The sequence below is a fragment of the Oryctolagus cuniculus genome, chromosome 1, assembly GCF_051225735.1.
Source record: "Oryctolagus cuniculus isolate XC-2025 breed Fujian yellow rabbit chromosome 1, ASM5122573v1, whole genome shotgun sequence".
Taxonomy (NCBI): domain Eukaryota; kingdom Metazoa; phylum Chordata; class Mammalia; order Lagomorpha; family Leporidae; genus Oryctolagus; species Oryctolagus cuniculus.
In genome coordinates this window covers 51,434,683-51,457,745 of record NC_142867.1, presented here as the reverse complement: position 1 = coordinate 51,457,745, position 23,063 = coordinate 51,434,683, and the positions used below count along the sequence as shown (strand labels likewise).

The following is a 23,063-nucleotide window of genomic DNA, read 5'->3' as shown; positions in this document are numbered from 1 at the left end:
GTCCTTTTGGTCATTTCTTACCTAGATTGCTTGTTTTTTTTTTTTTTTTTTTTTTTTTGTTGTTGTTGTTGTTGTTAAGTTTCTTTTATCAGTTGCATAGTTTGCAAATATTTTCTCCCATTCTGTTGGTTGCCTTGCCACCTAATTGAATGTTTCCTTGTAACACAAAAGCTTCTTAGCTCAATGTAATCCCATTTGTCTATTTTTGCTTTTATTGTCTGTACTTTTGAAGTCTTTTCCAAGAAGTCTTTGCCTGTGCCAATGTCTTATAGAGTTTCCCCAATGTTTTCCTCTAGTAATCTGGTAGTATCAGGTTGTAGATTTAGGTCCTTGATCCATTTTGAGTTGATTTTTGTATCTATATATATATTTTAAGGTGAAGAAGATACTACCATTTTATTAAAAGAATCATTCAACTTTATGGAAACTCAACAGGAAGAGGAAACAGAGAAGAGAGACTACAGAAAATTATTTTTGGAAGGTGATCATCATCTAACAGAAGACAAACAGAATGAACAGCAGCTGAATGTAAAACATAAACTTTCAATATGATTGTGTTAAGGTGAAATATAATCCTAGTTAGTACTGGTTTAATTATTTTTCCCAGAACGATATTTTTAGTGTAATGGTATCTTTAATTCTTTTTACTGAAAAGTCATGATAACTGAAGTATTTGTTTGGGTTATAAATATTAATTAATTCTAAACCTGTCCCCCTAAAGCAATAAATGGCAATCAATTTTAAATGAACACATTTATTTTGTTTTATAATTGATATATTATTTTCAATCCTGATTTTCACTATATATTTTAGTGTACAGTAATACTTTCTGTTATACAGGTTCAAAATTAAAGCTTTTAGAACAAACCCTCCATTTCTTCTGGAAAATTATTCTAGTAATATGTGCCAGTAAAGAAATATGAGTTTCTTTCTCTTACCCTTTAATATCAGTATCTTTTATAGTGAAAATAATTGTTTTTATATTTGTATAGTGATTTCAAAACAAAACTTGTTTATTTATGAAATGAATATATATAGATTAATAGTATTGTGATGTCCAGAAGATATATTTATAGTTGTCTAAGGTAAGTTTTTATTTAGAGAAGAAGAAATAGAAAGTACAGATAATAGTCTATTTGAGAATAACCATTATAGAATAACCATTTTAGAAAATACTCATAATACCTATTTTTAAAATTTTTTAAGTGTTCTCTTTTGATGTGGATTTAACAATATTTATAAAACATAAAATGATAGGGTTTTTTTTTCTTTCACTGTTGTACAGATTGAACAGGAACTGTCACAGGAGCAGATTTTATTGGAAGATTATGAGTCATTAATAGAAAAGATGAGCAACTGGAATTTTCAAATTTTTGAACTTGTAGAAAAGATGGGAGAGAAATCAGGAAGGATTCTCAGTCAGGTTTGATTTTAAATCTCTCCTTTTTTTTTTTAACTGTTTCTCAAATGATTTTTATAAAGCAAAAACTAAATTGCATGTAATATTGGCTTAGGTACTAGTTCAATAATGTTTATTGAATTTACTTTTCCGGGAAACCCCCCAAATATATTAAAATATGTATGTTATAAATATAATATGTATGTCATACAAGTCTTTGTGTGTGCGTCCGTATAGCATATTAGTGGGATTTAATTTAGGTTAAAAAAGTAAAATTTATTTTTTAGTACTACCACAGCGAAACATTTATTTAAAGATTTATTTATTTATTTGAAAGGCGAAGTGAGAAAGAAAGAGAGAGAGAAAGGTCTTTCATCTGATGGTTCAGTTCCCATAGGATTTACTTTTTCTTGAATCTTGAGTTTGAAAAGAAGATGAAAAATGATCAGGTGTATGGATAAATTATATAAAGAACATACTAGTTCATCTTATTGATGTATTTACAAAAATGGGATAAAGTTGCTGTTGTTCTTTTTTAAAAAAGCAACACTAGAGAGGAATAGGAAACAAATACCTTTCAAAACATTATGTATAAAAAGCTAAGGAAAAGAATCCAAAAATTTGAAAATTCAAACATGATATATGGGATAAGATTTCCTTGGTTTTCAAGGACTTTAGAGGATGTCTTTATTTTTTGAAAAAAAAAATAGTGAAATTTTATATAAATTAACTTAAATACTTACACTTGGTTAATATTCCTAAATACAAATAAAAAAGTGTTTTATTCAGCTACAACTAGAAATTCTGATTTTAAAAGTGAATTTTATTCTCATTGATATTTAGGTCATATACACCTTATTTCAAGACACTGGCTTATTGGAAATATTTAAAATTCCCACTCAACAATTCATGAACTATTTTCGTGCATTAGAAAATGGCTATCGAGATATTCCTTGTAAGTATTAACATTATTTTATTATTTAAGTTCAAGCAATACCAGTTCGAAACACTTTATTTCTCTGCAAGTGATTCTTTAAACAGTTTTTTTAAATATTTATTTATTTATTTGAGAGGCAGAGCTACAGACAGTGAGAGGGAGAGACAGAGAGAGAGGTCTTTCATCTGATGGTTCACTCCCCAGATGGCTGCAACAGCCAGAGCTGGGCCAATCTGAAGCCAGGAGCCAGGAGCTTCTTCTGGGTCTCCCATGCAGGTGCAGAAGCCCAAGCACTTGGACCATCTTCTACTGTTTTCCCAAGCCATAGCAGAGAGCTGGATTGGAAGTGGAGCAGCCAGGACTCGAACTGGTGCCCATATGGGATGCCAGCACTGCAGGCAGTGGCTTTACCTGCTATGTCACAGCACCAGCTCCTAAAATTTTTAAACTACATGTTTGAAAAAAATTTAAATAGAGATTTGAAAAGAAAATCTGCGTACTACTAATTAGAGTTAGCTGACTACTGCTAACATTTTGGTGTATATCCTCTTAAGACTTTCTTATATAAATTCATCTTTTTGTAAAACAGATCACAGTATTAAACCTGTTTATAATATACTTTTTTACTTAATTTTTATATAGTATGCATCATTCTATATTAATAATTGTTGTCTGAGTACCAATATCATCTTTTTAAATGTTTGATAATATTAAATCAAGCACTTCAGAAAATTCTTCACTGTGAAATGTTGAAAATGTATTCATAGGCCGGCGCCGCGGCTCACTAGGCTAATCCTCTGCCTAGCGGTGCCAGCACACCGGGTTCTAGTCCCGGTCGGGACGCCGGATTCTGTCCCGGTTGCCCCTCTTCCAGGCCAGCTCTCTGCTGTGGCCAGGGAGTGCAGTGGAGGATGGCCCAGGTGCTTGGGCCCTGCATCCCATGGGAGACCAGGAAAAGCACCTGGCTCCTGGCTCCTGCCATCGGATCAGCGCGGTGCGCCGGCCGCAGCGCGCCGGCCGCGGCAGCCATTGGAGGGTGAACCAACGGCAAAGGAAGACCTTTCTCTCTGTCTCTCTCCCTCACTGTCCACTCTGCCTGTCAAAAAAAAAAAAAAAAAAAGGTATTCATAGAAATTCTATTCTTAATTGTCTTCTCATTTATGGAATTATTTTTAATAGCAATTTGATCTTATGATTGAGTATAGTTTTTTTTTTTTAGATTTATTTATTTACTTGAAAGTCAGAGTTACACAGAGAGAGAAACAGTAAGAGAGAGAGAGAAGTCCTCCATTCACTGGTTCACTCCCCAGATGGCTGCAATGGCTGGAGCTGTGCCAATCCGAAGCCAGGAGCCAGGAGATTCCTCCAGGTCTCCCACATGGGTACAGGGGCCCAAGGACTTGGGCCATATTCCACTGCTTTCATAGGCCATAGCAGAGAGCTAGATTGGAAGAAGAGCAGCTGGAATTCGAACTGGTGCCCATATGGGATGCTGGCACTGCAGGCAGTAGCCTTACCCGCTACGCCACAGCTCCGGCCCCGATTGAGTACAGTTTGAATTTCATATAGAAAACACTGGTTTCCTTATGTGTTGAAACATAGTTTCCTTTCATAAGGACACATTTGGGAAATCATCTATATAAATCAAGTAAATTATTCTTAAATTGGCATGACTAATTTAATAATTTTATTATTTAAGATGCGTTTATATACTATAATTTCCACTTGTAAAGTATACATTTTTTAGGAAGAGATAAATGTTAATTTTTATTCTTTTGTGTGTACAATAAGTAATGAAACAAATTTTTCCAAACACAATTTTCTGATGTGATAGATTATTCACTTTCAAAAAAATATTCTAAAATGGTATCTTTTTTTTTATTTTTACATTCTTTGGCCTTTACTTACTCTCTGGTTTGAGACATAGCATATTGTTTTTGTTTTTTACATTTTAGTTGTATTTCTTATTTTTTTAACTTTTATTTTACATTTAGTTGTATTTCTTACTATTTTAACTTTTATTTATTTTATAAAAGACTTATTTACTTATTTGAAAGGCAGATATACAGAAAGGCAGAGGCAGAGAGAGAAAGAAGGTCTTCCTTCTGATGGTTCACTCCCCAGATGTCTGCAACAGCTGGAGTTGGGCCAATCCAAAGCCAGGAGCCAGGAGCTTCTTAGGGTCTCCCACGCAAGTGAAGCGGCCCAAGAACTTGGGTCATCTTTTGCTGCTTTCCCAGACCATGGCAGAGAGCTGGATCAGAGGAGGAGCAGCTGGAACTCAAACTGGCGCCCATATGGGCTACTGGCACTGCAGGCGCTGGCTTTACCCGTCACAGCACTGGCCCCAAGTATGTGTTTTATAAAGGGTTGAGGTGAGCATTTGGCATAGTCGTTAAGATGCCCCTTGGTACATCTAAATTCCATTTGGAGTGCCTAGGTTCAAGCTCCACTCTTGATTCCAGCTTCCTCCTTATGTGCATCCTGAGAGGCAACAGGTGATGGCTGAAGTAGTTGGGTTCCTGCTACCCATGTGGGAGACCCAGATTGAGTTCTTGGCTCCTGGCTTTGGCCTGGCTCAGCCCTGGCTGTTGCAGGTGTTTGGCAAGTAAACCAGCAGAAGGGAGATCTGTCTCTCTTTCTCTCACTGTGTCTGCCTTATAAATAGATAAATAAAATTTTAAAAATGAAAAAGTTGTTGAATTTTGTAAAGGGAATATCAAAGAGGCTTTAAGATCAACTTCAAGGGAAACAGAATGGAAAGAAAGAGGTGGCAAGGAGTCTTCACTGTCCACTTTAATGAGGATATACTGGTTAAAAAAGTCTTTCTGGATCTAGCTTTTCTAAACTTAAGTTTACAAATTTGTATGTAGGAATAATAGTAGCACCTACCCCATAGGGTGATCATATAAAATAGTCTATTTAAATCGTATACTCTGTCAGAGTTCTTGGCACGCATAGTATATGGTCAATAAAAGGTGGTGATTGTAAATGATGAATAAGCTCCTGGTAGACTGACACTGTCATGTGTATGGCCTGAACAATTAGTATCACATCATCTGCTAATGTTATTTTGTAAGTATTCATTAAGTATTTGTTGAAGCATTGAATTGTTTTGGCTTCCTTCTGTGACTGTAATCATTAGATTTATGTCAGTTATCTTATATAATCTTGTTTGGAAAGATTGTATTAACCTTTTACAGGTGAGAAGTAAAAACTCAGTAGGATCTTTTCTAACCTAAGATCATAAAACTGATTAGCAGTGCTGGGTTTCAGTTGCAGGTCTATTTAACTTCTAAAGCCTGTATTCTTTACACTGTACCACATGGCATTTTCATATAATGAACCAGTGTTTGACTGATGATATGTTATCTGTCAGACCCTTTTCTGGATGCTTTCATGTGCCATTTAGCATTTAATTCTTTGAAAAAACCTGAGCGAGAGAAGCATTCCTCACCTTTGGGGGAAGGGAAGAGTGGGTGTGGGAGGATTCAGGTTGAGCTTCCTTCATCTAAAAATCTGTAATCCAAAACACTCCAAAATCTGAAACCTTTTGGCACCAATACGATGCCACAAGTGGAAAATTCTATATTATGAAATTGTTTCATGCAAGCAGTTGTATAAAATTACCTTTAGACTATGTGTATAAGATGTATATGAAACAAATGCATTTTGTGTGTAGGTTTGGGTCATATTCCCAAAATATGTCATTATGTTTATGTAAATATTCCAAAACCCCAAATCTGAAAAACTCCTGGTCCCAAAAATTTTGGATAAGGGATACTCAACTTATGTAAGTATCCAGAATTTGTAACTGTTCTCTATCAAAACTTTTTTTTGTGCAAACATGCTTCTCCATAATCCAGACACTATATGATATATATATTTTTTTTTTTGACAGGCAGAGTGGACAGTGAGAGAGAGACAGAGAGAAAGGTCTTCCTTTGCCGTTGGTTCACCCTCCAATGGCCGCTGCGGCCAGCGCGCTGCAGCCGGCACACCGCACTGGTCTGATGGCAGGAGCCAGGTGCTTCTCCTGGTCTCCCATGGGGTGCAGAGCCCAAGCACTTGGGCCATCCTCCACTGCACTCCCTGGCCACAGCAGAGAGCTGGCCTGGAAGAGGGGCAACTGGGACAGAATCCGACGCCCCGTTTTTTTTGTTTTTGTTTTTGTTTTTTTGTTTTTTTTTTTTTTTTGACAGGCAGAGTGGACAGTGAGAGAGAGACAGAGAGAAGGACTATATGACATTTTTAAAAACCACAAAAGCAGCCTTAAGAAAATTTCCCAATGCTTTTGAATTATCCTTGGTTACCATGCCTTAACTTTGGCCTCTTTAACATGTTTTCATAGTATATGTAAATGTTTTTCAAACAGATATGTTTAACAGATAAAGAGACTTTAGCATTCTAAGTCATATATTTTATTAATGAGAACCAGTGTGACTAGAAACATTTTGTGCGTTTAAAATGCCCTATGTCAAATCTAACAGAATGATCATTTTAATAAAATGTTTTGGTGACTTTAGATCATAATCGTATACATGCCACAGATGTCCTACATGCAGTTTGGTATTTGACAACACGGCCAATACCTGGCTTACAACAGATTCACAATGATTGTGGAACATGGAATGAAACAGGTACTTCCTTTATAATCTTTCTTTTAATTATTTGACTGGGAATAATAAAGTTGTCTTTTTCATTATCTTTGTTCTTTGAATTTTTTCTTTAAGTAACTTTTAGTACATATAAAGGACTGTGTAAGTTTTGATCCATGAAAATAACATGAAAAAAAATTTTAAGGGAAAGGGTTTATTGGTGGGGAAACCTGACAGACCAGAGGGAAGGGGTGAAGAAGGAAAAGAGGGAGAAGGAGAGCATAAGAGAATCAAGAGACACAGAGAGAGAGAGAGGACACCATATGTTCAGCAACAGGTCCTGTTAAACCTTCACTGGGGTCAGGCAGGGAAGTAGGAGTGGTGAATCCCATTAGGATGGGCTGGAGCTGACACCTGTGGTTGGGCCATGGGGTCACCTGGCTTCCAGCCTTGGTGGCAGGGGCTAGAGCCTAGGATGGTGTCCAGGGTGTCTGCCCTTTTGTTTTTTATTAAGCAAGAGTTGTATGGGATTACATTAGCCCCAAAAGTCCAGAAGGGGTAGACATATGATGATCTGTCTTTAGAGCTACTTCCTGCTGACATGGGATGACGAGGTACTCTCTGCTGGCATGGGGTGAATTGACATGAAAATTTTAAAACCTGTTACCTATCTTAAGAACTCAATTAAGATCTAGTAGTGCTGCTGGATCTGTCATTTCCTTCTCTGTTCCATCCTGTTGCTTTCACCAGTGAGGAAGCCACTATCCTTAAAGTTATGATAATCATCCCTTTGCATTTTCTTTCTTGGTTTTATTTTTCTTTGAGATGTATTAGTCCTATTGTAAACAGATAACATGGAATGAGCATTTAGTCTAGCAATTAAGACATACACATCACATTTTGGGAGTACCTGGTTTCACTTCTCAGCCTGGCTCTTGACTGTAGCTTCCTGCTAATGCGCGTGCTGGAAATAGTGTTGATGGTTCAAGGAACTGGATTCTTGCCAACCCACATGGGTGAAATGGATTGGTATTCCTGGCTTTCAGTGTCAGCCCTGACCCAGTCTCAGTTGTTGCAGGCTTTTGGGGAGAAAACCAGTGGATGGGAATTCTCTCTTTCTCTCTCACTCTTTCTCTGCCTTTTCGCCTTTCAAATAAATGAGTAAATAAATTATCAAAAAAAAAAAAAAAAAAAAAGAAAACAGGTAACATTTCTAAAACAAAGGAACATGTGTAAAATCATCACATAAATATTTAAATGTTGATTTGAAGAACTTCTGTAAACATTCAGATTTCACATTTTGCTTCTCAAAACGTTAATACTAATACTTAAGTACAGTCACATAAACATAATGAAATATAACAATCACAGTTATCTTACTTTGGTTTATAAAGAGGAAGGATATACATATGGCAAGACAGAATTCAGTTATCAATACTTGAGTAATAATATTACCATACTAATCAGTGTAAATGTCATAGATTCAGCCAGTGCCTTCTATTTTGATGGTTGAGTGTGAAGGACTGCCATATTTGTTTTTTATGCTACCGGTTCTTCTTTGTCTATCATTTATTTATTCTTTCTAGTGTCCTTCATTTCTTTCAAAAGTTCTGTGTTCTATCAGAGATCATTTTCTTCAGCTTTCTTGTTTGAATATTTTTAATTTTGTCTTAGAAGAATATCTTCATATTTCAGCATATTTAAAGACATGATCTTATCATCTTTTGATTTCTATGGTTTCTATTGACAAATCAACCTTAGGTCTTATTGGCAAATATAATATGTAAACATATGTTCTTTTTGTCTTCGATGTTGCACTTTTTTTTTTTTAGCATTTCAACATCGTTTACTCAAGTGATTTTCTTTTTATTCATCCTGCTTGGAGTTCAGGGAATTTTCTAATTTTCTAACTATGTTGATTGTTCTTTTTATTGGATTCTATGATATTCTTGAAAATTCTTCCTACCTGGACCATTGCCCAATTGCAAAGCTATTCCTGTATTTTAAGTATTTGCTACATCAGTACTTCACTTCTAAGTACCAAAATTTGTATTAGTTTTTATTGCTACTGTAACAAATCACCATAAATTTAATGACTTAAAACAACGCAGCTTTATTATCTGATAGTTCTAGAGATCAGAAGTCTGAAATAGGTTTGACTGGGCTAAAATCGGGGCTAAAATCAAGGTGTGGGCAGGACTGTTGTCTTTCTACATGCTCTCAGGAAGAATGTGTTTTCTGGTCTCTCATTTTCTAGAAGCCACTTGTATTCCTTGGTTCATGGGTCTTCAAAAGCTGGCGCCGCGGCTCAATAGGCTAATCCTCCGCCTTGCGGCACCGGCACACCGGGTTCTAGTCCTGCTTGGGGCGCCGGATTCTGTCCCAGTTGCCCCTCTTCCAGGCCAGCTCTCTGCTGTAGCCAGGGAGTGCAGTGGAGGATGGCCCAAGTACTTGGGCCCTGCACCCCATGGGAGACCAGGATAAGTACCTGGCTCCTGCCATCGGATCAGCGCGGTGCGCCGGCTGCAGCGGCGGCCATTGGAGGGTGAACCAACGGCAAAGGAAGACCTTTCTCTCTGTCTCTCTCTCTCACTGTCCACTCTGCCTGTCAAAAAAAAAAAAAAACAACAACAACAACAATGGCTTTACATATTCAGATACCTTTCTGCTGCTGATCTTTTGACCCTTCCAAAGACAAACAAAAAGTTGTCTTTTGCCTTTCTTTCCAGAACACTATCCCACTTTTCTTTCCAGAACATACGTTCCTGACAGTTAATCTCTCAGTTTTAATATCTTTTGCAGTCTGGATAGGCTGAAAATCAACCAAACCATCAAGCCCAGCTGCTTCTGCTTTTCTTAGTGTTTCTTCTTCAATATTTCTCTTTCTTCTCACATTTTACAACAGAAGTAAGAAATCAGGCTGCATCTTCAACACTCTGATTGGAAATTTTCGCAGCTAAATATCTAAGTTCATAATTTATAAATTTTGTGTTCCACATTACCTGTAGTACAAAATTTAGCCAAGCTTTCTGCTAATACATAACAAGAATCCTTTTTCCTGCCGGCGCCGCGGCTCACTAGGCTAATCCTCCGCCTTGCGGTGCCGGCACACCGGGTTCTAGTCCCGGTCGGGGTGCCGGATTCTGTCCCGGTTGCCCCTCTTCCAGGCCAGCTCTCTGCTGTGGCCAGGGAGTGCAGTGGAGGATGGCCCAAGTGCTTGGGCCCTGCACCCCATGGGAGACCAGGAGAAGCACCTGGCTCCTGCCATCGGATCAGCGCGGTGCGCCGGCCGCAGCGGCCATTAGAAGGTGAACCAATGGCAAAGGAAGACCTTTCTCTCTGTCTCTCTCTCTCACTGTCCACTCTGCCTGTCAAAAAAAAAAAAAAAAAAAAGGAATCCTTTTTTCCTTTAGTTTCCAATAAAATATTTCTCATTTTCTTCTGAGTAATGCCCTTAATGGCCTTTTTCCTGTTACCAGCCTTTTCTCAAAGATTTAGGTATTCTTTAAGGCAACATATGTTGTCTGTCTCATAGTCCTCACTTTCTTCACAGTTCTTACTAGCAGTGTTATGAGTTCTTATACACAGTGTTATGGAATCAAGAGTCTACAGGGGAGAAGACTTTGAGAGAGATCATGTTGCTGTTGCAATAGAAAATTATGGTGGAAACAGACTACAAGAACTATGGTATGGCTCTCTGCTATGGCCTGGGATAGCAGTAGAAGATGGCCTAGGTCCTTGGGCCCCTGCACCTGCTTGGGAGACCCAGAAGAAGCTCTTGGCTCCTGGCTTCTGATTGCCACAGTTCCAGCCGTTGTGGCCAATTGGGGAGTGAACCATTGGATGGAAGACCTCTCTCCCTCTGCCTCTCCTCTCTCTGTGTAACTCTGACTTTCAAGTAAAATAAATCTTTTTTTTTTAAAAAAAGAACTATGGTATGGATTGGTTTATTATGACTGTATTAGAGAATTGGGGAAAAAATGACCACTGTAGAGCTTTAATTAATTGTAATAAGACCACATGGCTTCTCTGACTAACTTAAAAGAATCACTGGTAGCATTATAGCTTCTGAAAACAAAATCCAGTATCTGATCCTGAATTTACTTGAAATACAGTGCAGGTTGAGTTTGTGATCTCATATGACCTTGTATGTCAGAATTAAGTTATCAGTTGGGGAAGAAAGGACCCTGAGAATTGGAATAAGATTAGTTGGATAGGTTTGAAGTCATGTGATTCATGTGATTATCCTTAACTCCCCAAATCCTGCTGATCTCCCTTGTTGAGAAACAATTATTTCTCATTATATTAGTTGCCTGAGGATCTTGTAATGACCTCTCCTGAGATTCCTGAATCAGAATAATGCTAATTCATCTCTAACTTCAATTCTGGTAGTGCTCATTTCTTTGGGGTCCATATTTAAATTCAAATACCTGGAGATGTTAGGGGAAATAAATACTGAGTCTGAACACTAGAATAATATATTGGTGTAAGCCTGAGGAATATATGTGGAATAGATTAGGAAGAAAGAAAAGCAATGTAGATAGTTCTGCGTTTATTCATATAGGTATATTCCCAGAAATTCTGGATTCATTGTATTTGGTTGAGCAACTGGCAATGACACTTAATAGTTCTGTATAAACAGTTGTCTGAAATGTTAGCATCACATGAAGATGAAATGAAGATGAATTGTTGGAACTGTCTACTATACTGTGGAGGAAGGAATCCAGACACTAATTCTAATAGATTGTTGAAATGAATGATCAAATTCAGTCTTCTCACTCACCCCCAATTATGTCCCTTAGAAATGTTTCCCTTTAACAAGATGTTGAGAAATACTACTCTAAAACTAATTCTTGGAAAGTGAAATACCACACTGTTCCATCAGCCTGAGTTAGAGGCATATTCAATTTAGATTGTTTTTTGGCGTAGGCTTGTTTCACAGTGGTAGTTCCCCTAAACTATACCTATTTTCTGAATGCACAGTTTGAATAAACATATTCAGGAGCTGACAGAATTCTTTCACTCATTCGTTGACTCTTGGAGAGAGGATTATCATTGTAGGAAGTCTCAAATACAATCCCCTAAACTGGTTCATTCCAGCAAAGCAGTGAACCAAAGCAATTCTGTGTTCCTTCCTAGTTGAATTGTGGAAAATAGTGTCACTATTAGGTAGTTAATAGATGTAGGAATGGTTATTTCCATCACATTACTGTTCAGCTTTGTTATATGGCTTTTATACAATACAAATAGGTCCTGGAAAATGATGGTAGATTATTCTACTCTTATTTGCATGTTGATTCCAGTTGCTATAGTTGTTCCAGATGTGATCAGACTATTTGAATAAACCAACCTAATTTGTAATATTTGGTATACAACAATTGATCTAGTGAATTCTTCTCATTTTTCATACATATTAGCAAAATTTCTAAGACATTTACTTGGCAGGCATCACATATACTTTCTTTGTCTTATTTCTGAGCTATGTCCAGTCATCTATTCTCAGTTATAATCGAGTCTAGTCCTTTATGTTAGTAAGTTGTGATAATGACTAATAGCTGTGTTGAATAAGAAATAACAAATAGGGGTGGACATTTGGACTAGGGTTAAGACACCAGTTGATATGTACACATCTTAGATCAGAGTGCCTGGGTTTAAATCCCAGCTCCACTCCCAATTCCAGCTTCCTGCTGATGCACATCCTGCAAAGCAGTAGGAGAAGGCTCACCCAGTTACTCTCTGCTACCCACATAGGACACCTGAATTGAGTTTTCAGTCACATCTTTTTTTTTTTTATTTTTTTTTTTTTTTTTATTTTTTGACAGGCAGAGTGGACAGTGAGAGAGAGACAGAGAGAAAGGTCTTCCTTTGCCGTTGGTTCACCCTCCAATGGCCGCCACGGCCGGCGCGCTGCAGCCGGCGCACCGCGCTGATCCGATGGCAGGAGCCAGGAGCCAGGTGCTTTTCCTGGTCTCCCATGGGGTGCAGGGCCCAAGCACCTGGGCCATCCTCCACTGCACTCCCGGGCCACAGCAGAGGGCTGGCCTGGAAGAGGGGCAACCGGGACAGAATCCGGCGCCCCGACCGGGACTAGAACCCGGTGTGCCGGCGCCGCTAGGCGGAGGATTAGCCTAGTGAGCCGCAGCGCCGGCCTTCCAGTCACATCTTTAACCTGGCCCAGCCTAGGCCATTGTGGGCATTCAATGGGACCTTTCTGTCTGTCTCTCTGACTCTCAAATAATAACAAATAAATTTTAAAAAGAAGTCAGAAATTTTCTATGTGCATTGATCAGAGTGCCAGAGGATGAGAGATGAGAAACTGCCCCAAATACAGAGATCTTTGATTTTAGTGAAGTTTACTGGTGATCTAGTGGTCTCAAACACACTGAATTATCTACTCTGAGTAAAGGAACAACTGATATATTTTGAGTTCTCTAGGGGGCTTTTTGGATTTGGAATGCAAATTCCCACCTCTGAGTGCTACTGTTTTAGTCAACTGACTGTAAAGCTATGAATTTTATGTGCAACCCAGAGCAAGAGTGTTGAATTACGGGATCTGAGACCTTTCCCAATTAACCCACAAAAGACAGTCACAGATGCAAGGGCAAGAGGATTTATTATTTTATTGCCAGCTAGCTGGGGCTCCCACCACACATACAACATAGTGCAGTGCGGGGGTGAGAAGCCCCGCCTCTCTCCTTGTCAGCGTTTTTATACACTTAAGTAAACAAGTATATTCGTCATTACGCACATATGCTAGTTCTTTTATTCTTTATATGTCAATTACCTAAATTTGAGCATTTTATTGGTGCATCCCAGAAGTCTGAGACTACGCGTCTCAGAAGGAAGTAGTCCCACAAGGAAGTAGGAGACCATTAATTTCAGGAAGTATTTACTAAGTTTCATTTTCGAGAATTGGGCCTTCCCGTCTTCCTGGAGTTTGTGAAGCCTGTCATGGAGGTACAATTATTCCTCCCCCCTTTTCTTACTCTGGACATCCTGCATTAAGTCATTGAGCAAGCAGCGCAGTACAGAAGCAAAAAGCAATTGATATTTAGCATCCGCTAGTTCTAGATACATATATATATGTATTTTTTTTTTCATTTCAACAAGAGAAGAGTGTGAAGCAGTTTAAGTTGTTGTACAAGTTGCTATGGCACTTTTCCATATGACCTCCAACAGATTCAGCAGTACTCAGTGTCTTTTGCAACTAAAGCTCGTCTTTGGAGCCCTAGCAAGACCATTGCAAGAAAATCACAGTGTAAATATGTAAACTTTTAAGAAAAAGGCAAGCCATCTTATTCAGATAACCAATGTCCTTTCTGTAAAAGCTGTTTGTGTAAATCATCTGTTTGTTATTTTAAAATACCCTAGAGGAGCTTCATGGGAAGGAAAAGGTTTGTTTCAGTGAATATTTTGAAAGCTTATAGGTCAGGATCAGGTGGCCCTATTTGTAAGGTGTTTGGTGGAAGCTGACCAAAGCAGAGCAGATTTAGAGGAATAAATGTGGTGAACAAGTAAGCAGAGAAGCTAGGCTGAACTCAGCTTAAATAACCACTCTCTCACAAAAACTGCCTTCTCAGGGCAAGCCTTCAGTGACTTAAAGACCTTTCACCAGACCTGCCTCTCAGACAGCATAATTAGATCAAGTCTCTACCCTTAATCCATTATCTCTTAACATAAGACTTCAGAGTATAAATATCTGCATGTATTTGGGGGACCCAAGTCCTACACATCCATAACACTGCTAGATTGCTACTGCACTCTAGTAGATTATGAATTCTTGACTGTGGGCACTAGGTTACCATATGATCTGCCCTTAAAGAACTTTCTGCCATCTGACCCTCCAGTTTATAAAGCTGGCAAGAGTAGTAACCTCAGTTATCAAGGGGAATTGTTACATACAATATTAGTTATGAACTGCTCCTGAATGCACAGATTGTAAGTTCAGACTGCTGTGGATATTACTTTTAATATGCTGGCATCTCTTCTTTAATCCACAATTATGAGGGCCGGCGCTATGGCATAGTGGGTAAAGCCACGGTCTGCAGTGCTGGCATCCCATATGGGCACTGGTTCGAGTCCTGGCTGTACCGCTTCCAATCTAGCTCTCCACTGTGGCCTGGGAAAGTGGTAGAAGATGGCCCAAGTCCTTGGGCCTCTGCACCTGCATTGGGAGATCCAGAACAAGCTCCTGGCTCCTGGCTTCGGATCAGCACAGCTCCAGCCATTGCAACCAGTGGGGAGTGAACCAGTGGATGGAAGCCCCACCTTCACCGTCTCTCCTCTCTCTGTGTAACTCTGACTTTCAAATAAATAAATCAATCTAAAAATAAAAATAAAATCCACAATTATGGCTACTTCCCAGGTAATTCCCTATGTCCAGTTGACTCAAGGGGAAGAGCCAGTTCACCTGTTTACACATGGTTCTGCCCAGTATGCTAATGTGGTTACAGCTTTATAAGCTCACTCAAGAGTGTCCTTTGAAGGGTAATAGGGGAAAATAAATCCTATCTGAGCAGAATATTAAACAGAAAATCTTGTTCATTTAGCCTAGGAAAAGATGAACAGAGGAAAGGATCTAGACAGTGAGTAATAACTTCCTTGGACGTTTAGGGACTGAGAAGAACAATTAGGAAGTTGGTGGCAAGGATTCTGCAAAAGAGGTTTATGACTAGACCACCCAGAGAGAACACATAGTGGTGGACATTTTTTCTGTGGAAATCCTAGTGTGATGATTAATATCTCATCTTAGCTGGGCAGCAGAACCCAGATATTTGGCTGAACATTAATACGGATATTTTCTTGATGGTATGTTTTGGATGAGATTAACATTTAAATAAGTGGACCTTGATAGAAGAGTACTTTCAGTATTATGGGGGACATCTCTGTGGCACGGTGTATAAAGGATCCCTTTTCTTCACATCCTTAGCATTTTCTTCTTATCTTTTTCTTAATAGCCATCCTAGCAGATATGAGGTGATATCTTATTGTGGTTTTAATTTTAGTTTCCCTGATAATTAGTGATATTGACATTTTTTCATTTATCTCTTGGCCATTTACATCTTTTGAGAAATGTCTTTTTAGGTCTTTTGCCCATTCTTTAACTGTTTATTTATTTTCTTGCTGTTGAGTTGTTAAATTCTTTATTTTGGATCATAACCCTTTATTAGGCATATTCAAAAATATTTCTTTCCATTCCATAGGTTGTCTTTTACTATGTTGATTTGTTTCCTTTGCTGTGTTGACAATTTTTCGTTTGATGCAGTCCCATTTGTCTATATTTGCTTTTGTTGCTTATGCTTTTTGGGGTCATATCCGAAAAAGTCTTTGCCCAGAATAAAGTTAAGAAACCTTCAATGTTTGCTGCTGCTGCTTCTGCTTCTTCTTCATTGTCTTCATCATCTTCATTGTCATCTTCTTCTTCATCTCCTTCCTCATAGTCTTTGTCATCTTTGTCATTGTCTTCCCCTTACCTTTCTCTTTTCTCTTCCTCTTTTCTCTTCTCCTTCCTCCCTCCCTCCTTTCCTTTCCTCATTGTATGTTTTTGGCACCTTTGTTGAAAATCAAGTGGCCATAAGTGTGTGGATTTATTTCTGGGCGTCCATTCTGTTCCATTGGTCTTTATATTTGTTTTGTGCCTATACTACCTAGTTTTTAGTTCTCTAAGTTTATAGTATGTTTTGATGCCCTCTTTTGTTCTGTTTAAGATTGCTTTGGCAACTCTGAGTCTTTTGTGGTGCTATCTGAATTTTAGGATTGTTTTTCCGTATTTTTTTGTGAAAAACGTCCATTGGCATTTTGACAGGTATTGCATTGAATCTGTATATCACATTGGTAGTGTAGACGTTTTAACAGTTTTCTTCCAATCTATGGAGAACTTGTGTTCTCTACTTCCTTGGGTAATTTAGTCCTAGTTTTTTGAGGCCATCATACATGAGATTGTTTTCTTTATTTCTTTTTTAGATAGTTCATTATTCACATGTAGTTATACTGTTGATTTTTGTGCCCTGCAACTTTACTGAATTTTATTTTAGTTCTAACAGTGTTTTAGTGGAGTCTTTACAGTGTGTGTGTGTGTGTGTAATAATGCCATCTTGAAAGGGACAGTTTAATTTTCTTTTTGATTTGGATGCCTCTTATTTCTTTTTCTGGCTAGAACTTCCAGTACTATTTTGAATGAAATGGGGGTAGAGTGAACATCCTTGTCTTCTTCCTGATCTTACTCAAAAAGCTTTCAACTTTCCACTACTGAGTACAGTGCTAACTGTGGAGTTGTCATATATGGTCTTAATTGTTTTAAGGAACATTCTTTCTATACCTAATTTGTTGAGAGTTTATATTATGAAAGGATGCTGAATATTGTCAGATGCTCTTTCTGATATGATTATGTGGTTTTGTCCTTTATTCTGTTTATATGGTATATCACATTTATTGATTTGCATATGAACCATCCTTGTACCCCAAGGAAAAATTCCACCTGACCATGGCGAATGAACCTTTTAATGTGCAGTTGAATTTCGTTTGCTGATATTTTGTTGAGGATTTTTGCATCTATGTTCATCAGGTATGTGGGTTCATAATTTTTCTTTCCTTGTAGTGTCCTTGTTTGGCTTTGGTATCAAGGAAATGGTGGATCTGTAAATGAATTTGGGATATTCTTCTCTACAGTTTTTTGAAAGAGTTTGAGAAGGATTGGTGTTAATTCTGTAAATGTTTGGTAGAATTAACCTGGTAAAATTAGGCCCTGACTTCTTTGATGAAAGATTTTGATTACTGATTCAGTCTTTACTTGTTATAATTCTGTTCAGATCTTCTGTTTCTTCAAAATTCAGTCTTTGTAGGTTGTATGTTTCTGGAAAATTATCCATTTATTCAAGCGTATATCACTTATTTATATATAATTGCTCACCAGTCTATTATGATCCTTTATATTCCTATCATCTTTCATTTCTGATTTTCTTTCCTAGTCTAGTTAAGGATTTGCTAGTTTTGTCTATTTTTTCCCCAAAAATCAACTCTTCATTTCACCAGTTTTTTCTATTATGTTCCTATTACTCTTTCATTTATTTCTGCTTTGATCCTTTATCATTTCATTCATTTTTATGACTTTGGGCTTAGTTTACTCTTTTTTTTCTTATTCCTTCAGATGAACCCTTTGATTATTTATTTGCAATCTTTCTCCTTTTTTGATACAGACAGTTATTGCTACAAATATCCCTCTTAGAACTGTTTTTGCAACATCACACAAATTTTGGTATACCATGTTTTCCATTTTCATTTTTCTCAAGAGATTTTTAAATTTCCATTTTGATTTCTTCTTTGACCCATTGATGGATTGGGAGTAAGTTGTTTAATTTGCACATATTTGTTAATTTTCTGGAAAAATCAGCTAACTAAAAGAATCACCATGTTCTGAAAGAAAGTAAATAAATGGGGTCTACCATTGTAATGTTTAATTTTATTTTTCATAGTATTAACTTTTTGTTAAGTTTATATAAACTTATGAATTAAGATCCTAATTGGTCAATTCTAAGAAATTATTGAACTCAAAAGTATACCTTTTGCCATTTTTGATATTTTATATTTTTACAAATTCATGGGAATCTACTGCATATAAGAAAAATAAAATTAACTACTGAAGGCTTGATAAAGCCTTCATTTAGAAATTTGAATGTGTACCTGTATCCTTGCCCATACATTTAACTGTCTTGTTTTTTATGTTTATAATTACTTTAAATATAGTTCTAGTCTGGGTTATTCTAAAATTCAATTTAGATAAAAAATAAAGACAGGCTGAAAATAATAAGGTATCTTTATAAGTATCACTAGATATTAAAGTCATTATGTTAAAAAGTTCTTGTGATGACAAATATTGGGTCAACTAAATTTGAATTAAATGTTTTGGATTTTGACAAGCTAGGGCATTATTCATAAGTTGTAATAATGAATACAACCAAGCAAATTTTGTTTCCCTAATATATTTATGGTTTTATGTGCTATCTACTCTAAATAGTTTCTTTTTTCTTATACTTTCTCAAGATTCCATTAGCAAAAGCAATAGAGTGATAATCTAAATAGAAAAAGCTACCAAAATACAAAAAGGAAAAAAAAAAAGGGAGAAGAAGAAGAAAACAATGATAAGGTTTTAATACACCAGAAATACAGTTTGGGTAGTGAATATGTTATTTCTAACAAGAGGATAAAAGAGTTATGTTGATTGATTTATTCCTATGTTTTCCATGCTTCTTCATTTTCCATATTCTCTATCTCATTATATTGTAAAGGAATTTCATGGAGAAAAGGGAGGGGAAGAAGAGTAAAAGCGAGGGCTGCAAATTATGTTATATTTGTGAATGAGATCTGAAAAGCCTCTATATTGAGCAGCTTGGTGTGGTAATATATTAAATTCCTAAATATCTGGCTGTTTCATCAGATTTTATTCCAAGTATTGCTTTTTTTTTCTGTTATATCCTATGTTCTAGCTATTATCTCTATCCCTTATACAATAAATATTTAGAAATCTGAGGTTTCTAAAATTATTATTAGCCTGAGTAAAACAATATCAAGCTATCATGAGAATTTTATGTCCTGTACAATAAGCAATCTCAAAGTCAAAGTTGACACTGTTGGAAATAGTATACACTTTTAAGTCCAGGGAGTCTATTTCTTAGTTAAATCAACAAATAATGTCTCTGGGAAATCCCCTCCTTAGCATAATTATGAGGAAATTATGTGCTAATGTTGTTTATTTTGCTACTTTTTGTTCCTCAGATTCTGATGGTAGAATTAACCCTGGGCGAACTGCTTACATTTCATCGAAGAGCTGCTCTATTCCAGATGAAAGCTATGGCTGCTTGTCTTCAAACATTCCTGCATTAGAACTGATGGCTTTGTACGTGGCAGCTGCCATGCATGATTACGATCACCCAGGGCGGACAAATGCATTTCTGGTGGCAACAAATGCCCCTCAGGTAGGAAATACATATTTTTTGAGAAGTTTAAAGAGACACTGTACAAGCCATTATGCATATTCTTCAATTGAATCTTGTGGCTATTCCATCTGATGCTAACGTTCTGCATTGTAATTAATTGGTTAATAACACATGGCCTTGACATGATGTGTACAAGAGAGTTGGGGAAAAATAACCTCTTCAACTAGAAAATAGTAACTTTCATAAATTATTCTGGAGTCCTTTGTGTCAGTATTTTTGTCTTTGTCAAATTGACAAAATTTTAACTAGATATAAGATTTATATTCCTTCTGCCTATGTCCATGGTATAAATAGGGTTAAGCATTTGTAATGGTTGAGAATCTATTCATCTTTTTGTTGTCCTTTACCTTGAGATTGATCTTAATATACAGACTCTAAATCTCCTAGCTCTGAATGTATTAATGTATGATATACGGGGTGCACAAGGTAGCATAGCAGGTTAAGCAACCACTAAGCATGCCTGATCTCATATTTATGTACCTGGGATCAAGTCCCACATTGGCTTCTAATTCAAAATCCAGCTAATGCCTCTGTGAGGCAGTAAATGATGGCCCAAGTGCTTGGGTCCCTGCATCTGATGTGGAAGTCCAGATAGAGTTCTGGCTTCTGGCTTTAGCCTGACCCAGCCTCCTTTGTTGTGGATATTTGGGAAATGAAAATGGAAGATCTCACTGTCTCTCCTCCACTACCCCCCGACCTCAGTGCTTTTTGAATAAATAAATAAATGTTTTTAAGAAAGATTTTATGTATTTACTTGAGAGGGAGAGTTACAGACAGAGACAGGGAGACAGAAAGGTCTTCTCTCCTCTGGTTTGTTCCCTAAATGGCTGCAACATCCAGAACTAAGCTGATCCAAAGCTAGGAGCTTCTTCTGAGTCTCCTACATGGGTGCAGGGGCCCAAGCATTTGGGCCATCTTCCACTGCTTTCCTACGCTATAAGCAGAGAGTTGTATCAGAAGAGGAACAGCTGGGACACGAACTGATGCCCATATGAGGTGGCCCCGGCTTAGAAAGAAAGGACTAATGTACAGAAAAATTGACCACAGGGTGAAATGATAATTTAAGGTGTAGAAAAGCATTTAACTCAAAAAGATATTCTCAAAGAAATTTAAAAGAATATTATATCTATAAAATAAAGAACAGGGAACTTTGAAAAAGAAAACACCAAAGAACAAGTTAGGGCGTTTAGAAACTAAAAATATAACTGCCAAAATGTTTAAATTTTGGTACAAGTATTGAAAGTAAAATTCCACATTAATATCTCCTATAGACAGACCAAAAAGATAGATAGCAAATATAGAGAAGGAAAAGATAGGACATAGGGAGTAGATCAAGATGTGCTGGGAAAGAGGGGAGTATTTTAATTAAATGGATTCACCAGGTGCCAGGAAAATTAAATAAAAGGAAAAAATAAAAAATGAGACTCACATATAGTGTTATAGTAAAATTTAAGAATACAGAGATTTTTTTTAAACTCTTGAGAGGATAAAAACAACACATCTATCAAACAGTAAAACTTCAGCCAACATTGTGCTTTAGCAATAGTGGATGCTAGAGGATACTAGAATACTTTTCAAAATTCTAAGAGAATTCATTCATTCATTTATTTAATAGATATTTATTGGGTGCACATCACACTATTTTGACATTGTTATTAGATAAAATTGGGGAAAATTCTGCTGTCATTGAACTTAAATTCTCATAAAGCAAAAAAAAAAAAACAACTAAATGTGTGTCAGAGAGAGGTGGTAGTGGGGAGGGAGAGGGAAGAGAGGGGAAGAGAGAGAGAGATTAAGACATACATTCTAGAAAACAGGTAAAACTGGGAAAGAGATAGAAAATGCTGGTATATGAGTGTTATTTTCGAGCTAGAGTTCGGTAATCAGCTAAACTAACATTGGGCATGGAGCAAAATAAAGAGATTTTTCAGATAAACTAATTAAAAAAATCATGTCTCATCCCTTCTGAGACAGTCACCTAAAATGGGGCAGCAAAATATGGATGATGAACTAAGAGAGATATGGGATTACTCATAGTAATAGATTAAACCCAGAACTTCTAGGATAAAGGAATTCCAAGATGACAGCTACTCATCAAGATGACTTGTACCTCTTTAAAAAATTAGCTGCTTTGTTTTCTGTAGCACTTAATTTGTTTCTTTTTTTTTTTTTTGCTAATTTTTTTTTAACTTTTATTTAGTAAATATAATTTTCCAAAGTACAGTTTATGGATTACAATGGCTTTTTCCCCCCCATAACTTCCCTCCCACCCCACCCCTCCCATCTCCTGCTCCCTCTCCCATTCCATTCACATCAAGATTCATTTTCAATTATCTTTATATACAGAAGATCAATTTAGTATATATTAAGTAAAGATTTCATCAGTTTGCCCCCACACAGAACACAAAGTGCCAAACACTGTTTGAGCACTAGTCATATCATTACTTCACATTGGACAACACATTAAGGACAGAGATCCCACATGAGGAGTAAGTACACAGTGACTCCTGTTGTTGACTTAACAATTTGACACTCTTGTTTATTGTGTCAGAAATCTCCCTAGGCTCTAGTCATGAGTTTCCAAGGCCATGGAAGCCTCTTGAGTTCGCTGACTTCGATCTTATGTAGACAAGGTCATAGTCAAAGTGGAAGTTCTCTCCTCCCTTCAGAGGAAGGTACCTCCTCCTTTGATGGCCTGTTCTTTCTACTGGGATCTCACTAGCAGAGATCTTTCATTTAGCTCCTCTTTTTATTTTGCCAGAGTGTCTTGGTTTTCCATGCCTAAAATACTCTCATGGACTCTTCAGCCAGATCCGAATGCCTTAAGGGCTGATTCTGAGGCCAGAGTGCTGTTTAGGACATCTGCCATTCTATGAGTCTGCTGTGTATCCCACTTCCCATGTTGGATCATTCTCTCCCTTTTTTATTCTATCAGTTAGTATTCGCAGACACTAGTCTTGTTTGTGTGATCCCTTTGACTATTAGACCTATCAGTGTGATCAATTGTGAACTGAAATTGACCACTTGGACTAGTGAGATGGCATTGGTACATGCAACCTTGCTTTCTTTTTCTTTTTCTTTTTCTCTTTCCTTCCTTCCTTCTTTCTTTCTTTCTTTTTTTTTTTTTTTTTTTACAG

The 23,063-nt window shown here is 37.1% G+C and overlaps 1 protein-coding gene across 5 annotated transcripts in view; it reads left to right on the top strand.

Annotated features, from left to right (window-relative positions):
• PDE3B (phosphodiesterase 3B) overlaps window positions 1-23,063 on the top strand; it is a 182,905-nt gene that overhangs the window by 142,476 nt on the left and 17,366 nt on the right. For 3 of the 5 annotated variants that reach the window (XM_002708827.6, XM_089311016.1, XM_089311014.1), the window contains 5 exons: window positions 377-528; window positions 1,286-1,423; window positions 2,243-2,354; window positions 6,863-6,976; window positions 19,706-19,905. In XM_002708827.6, coding sequence (XP_002708873.3) covers window positions 377-528; window positions 1,286-1,423; window positions 2,243-2,354; window positions 6,863-6,976; window positions 19,706-19,905 — 716 coding nt within the window. Of the gene's footprint in view, window positions 1-376; window positions 563-1,285; window positions 1,424-2,242; window positions 2,355-6,862; window positions 6,977-17,399; window positions 17,499-19,705; window positions 19,906-23,063 lie in introns of those variants that run through there. The other 2 variants (XR_016218611.1, XM_089311015.1) reach the window with 2 other exon arrangements.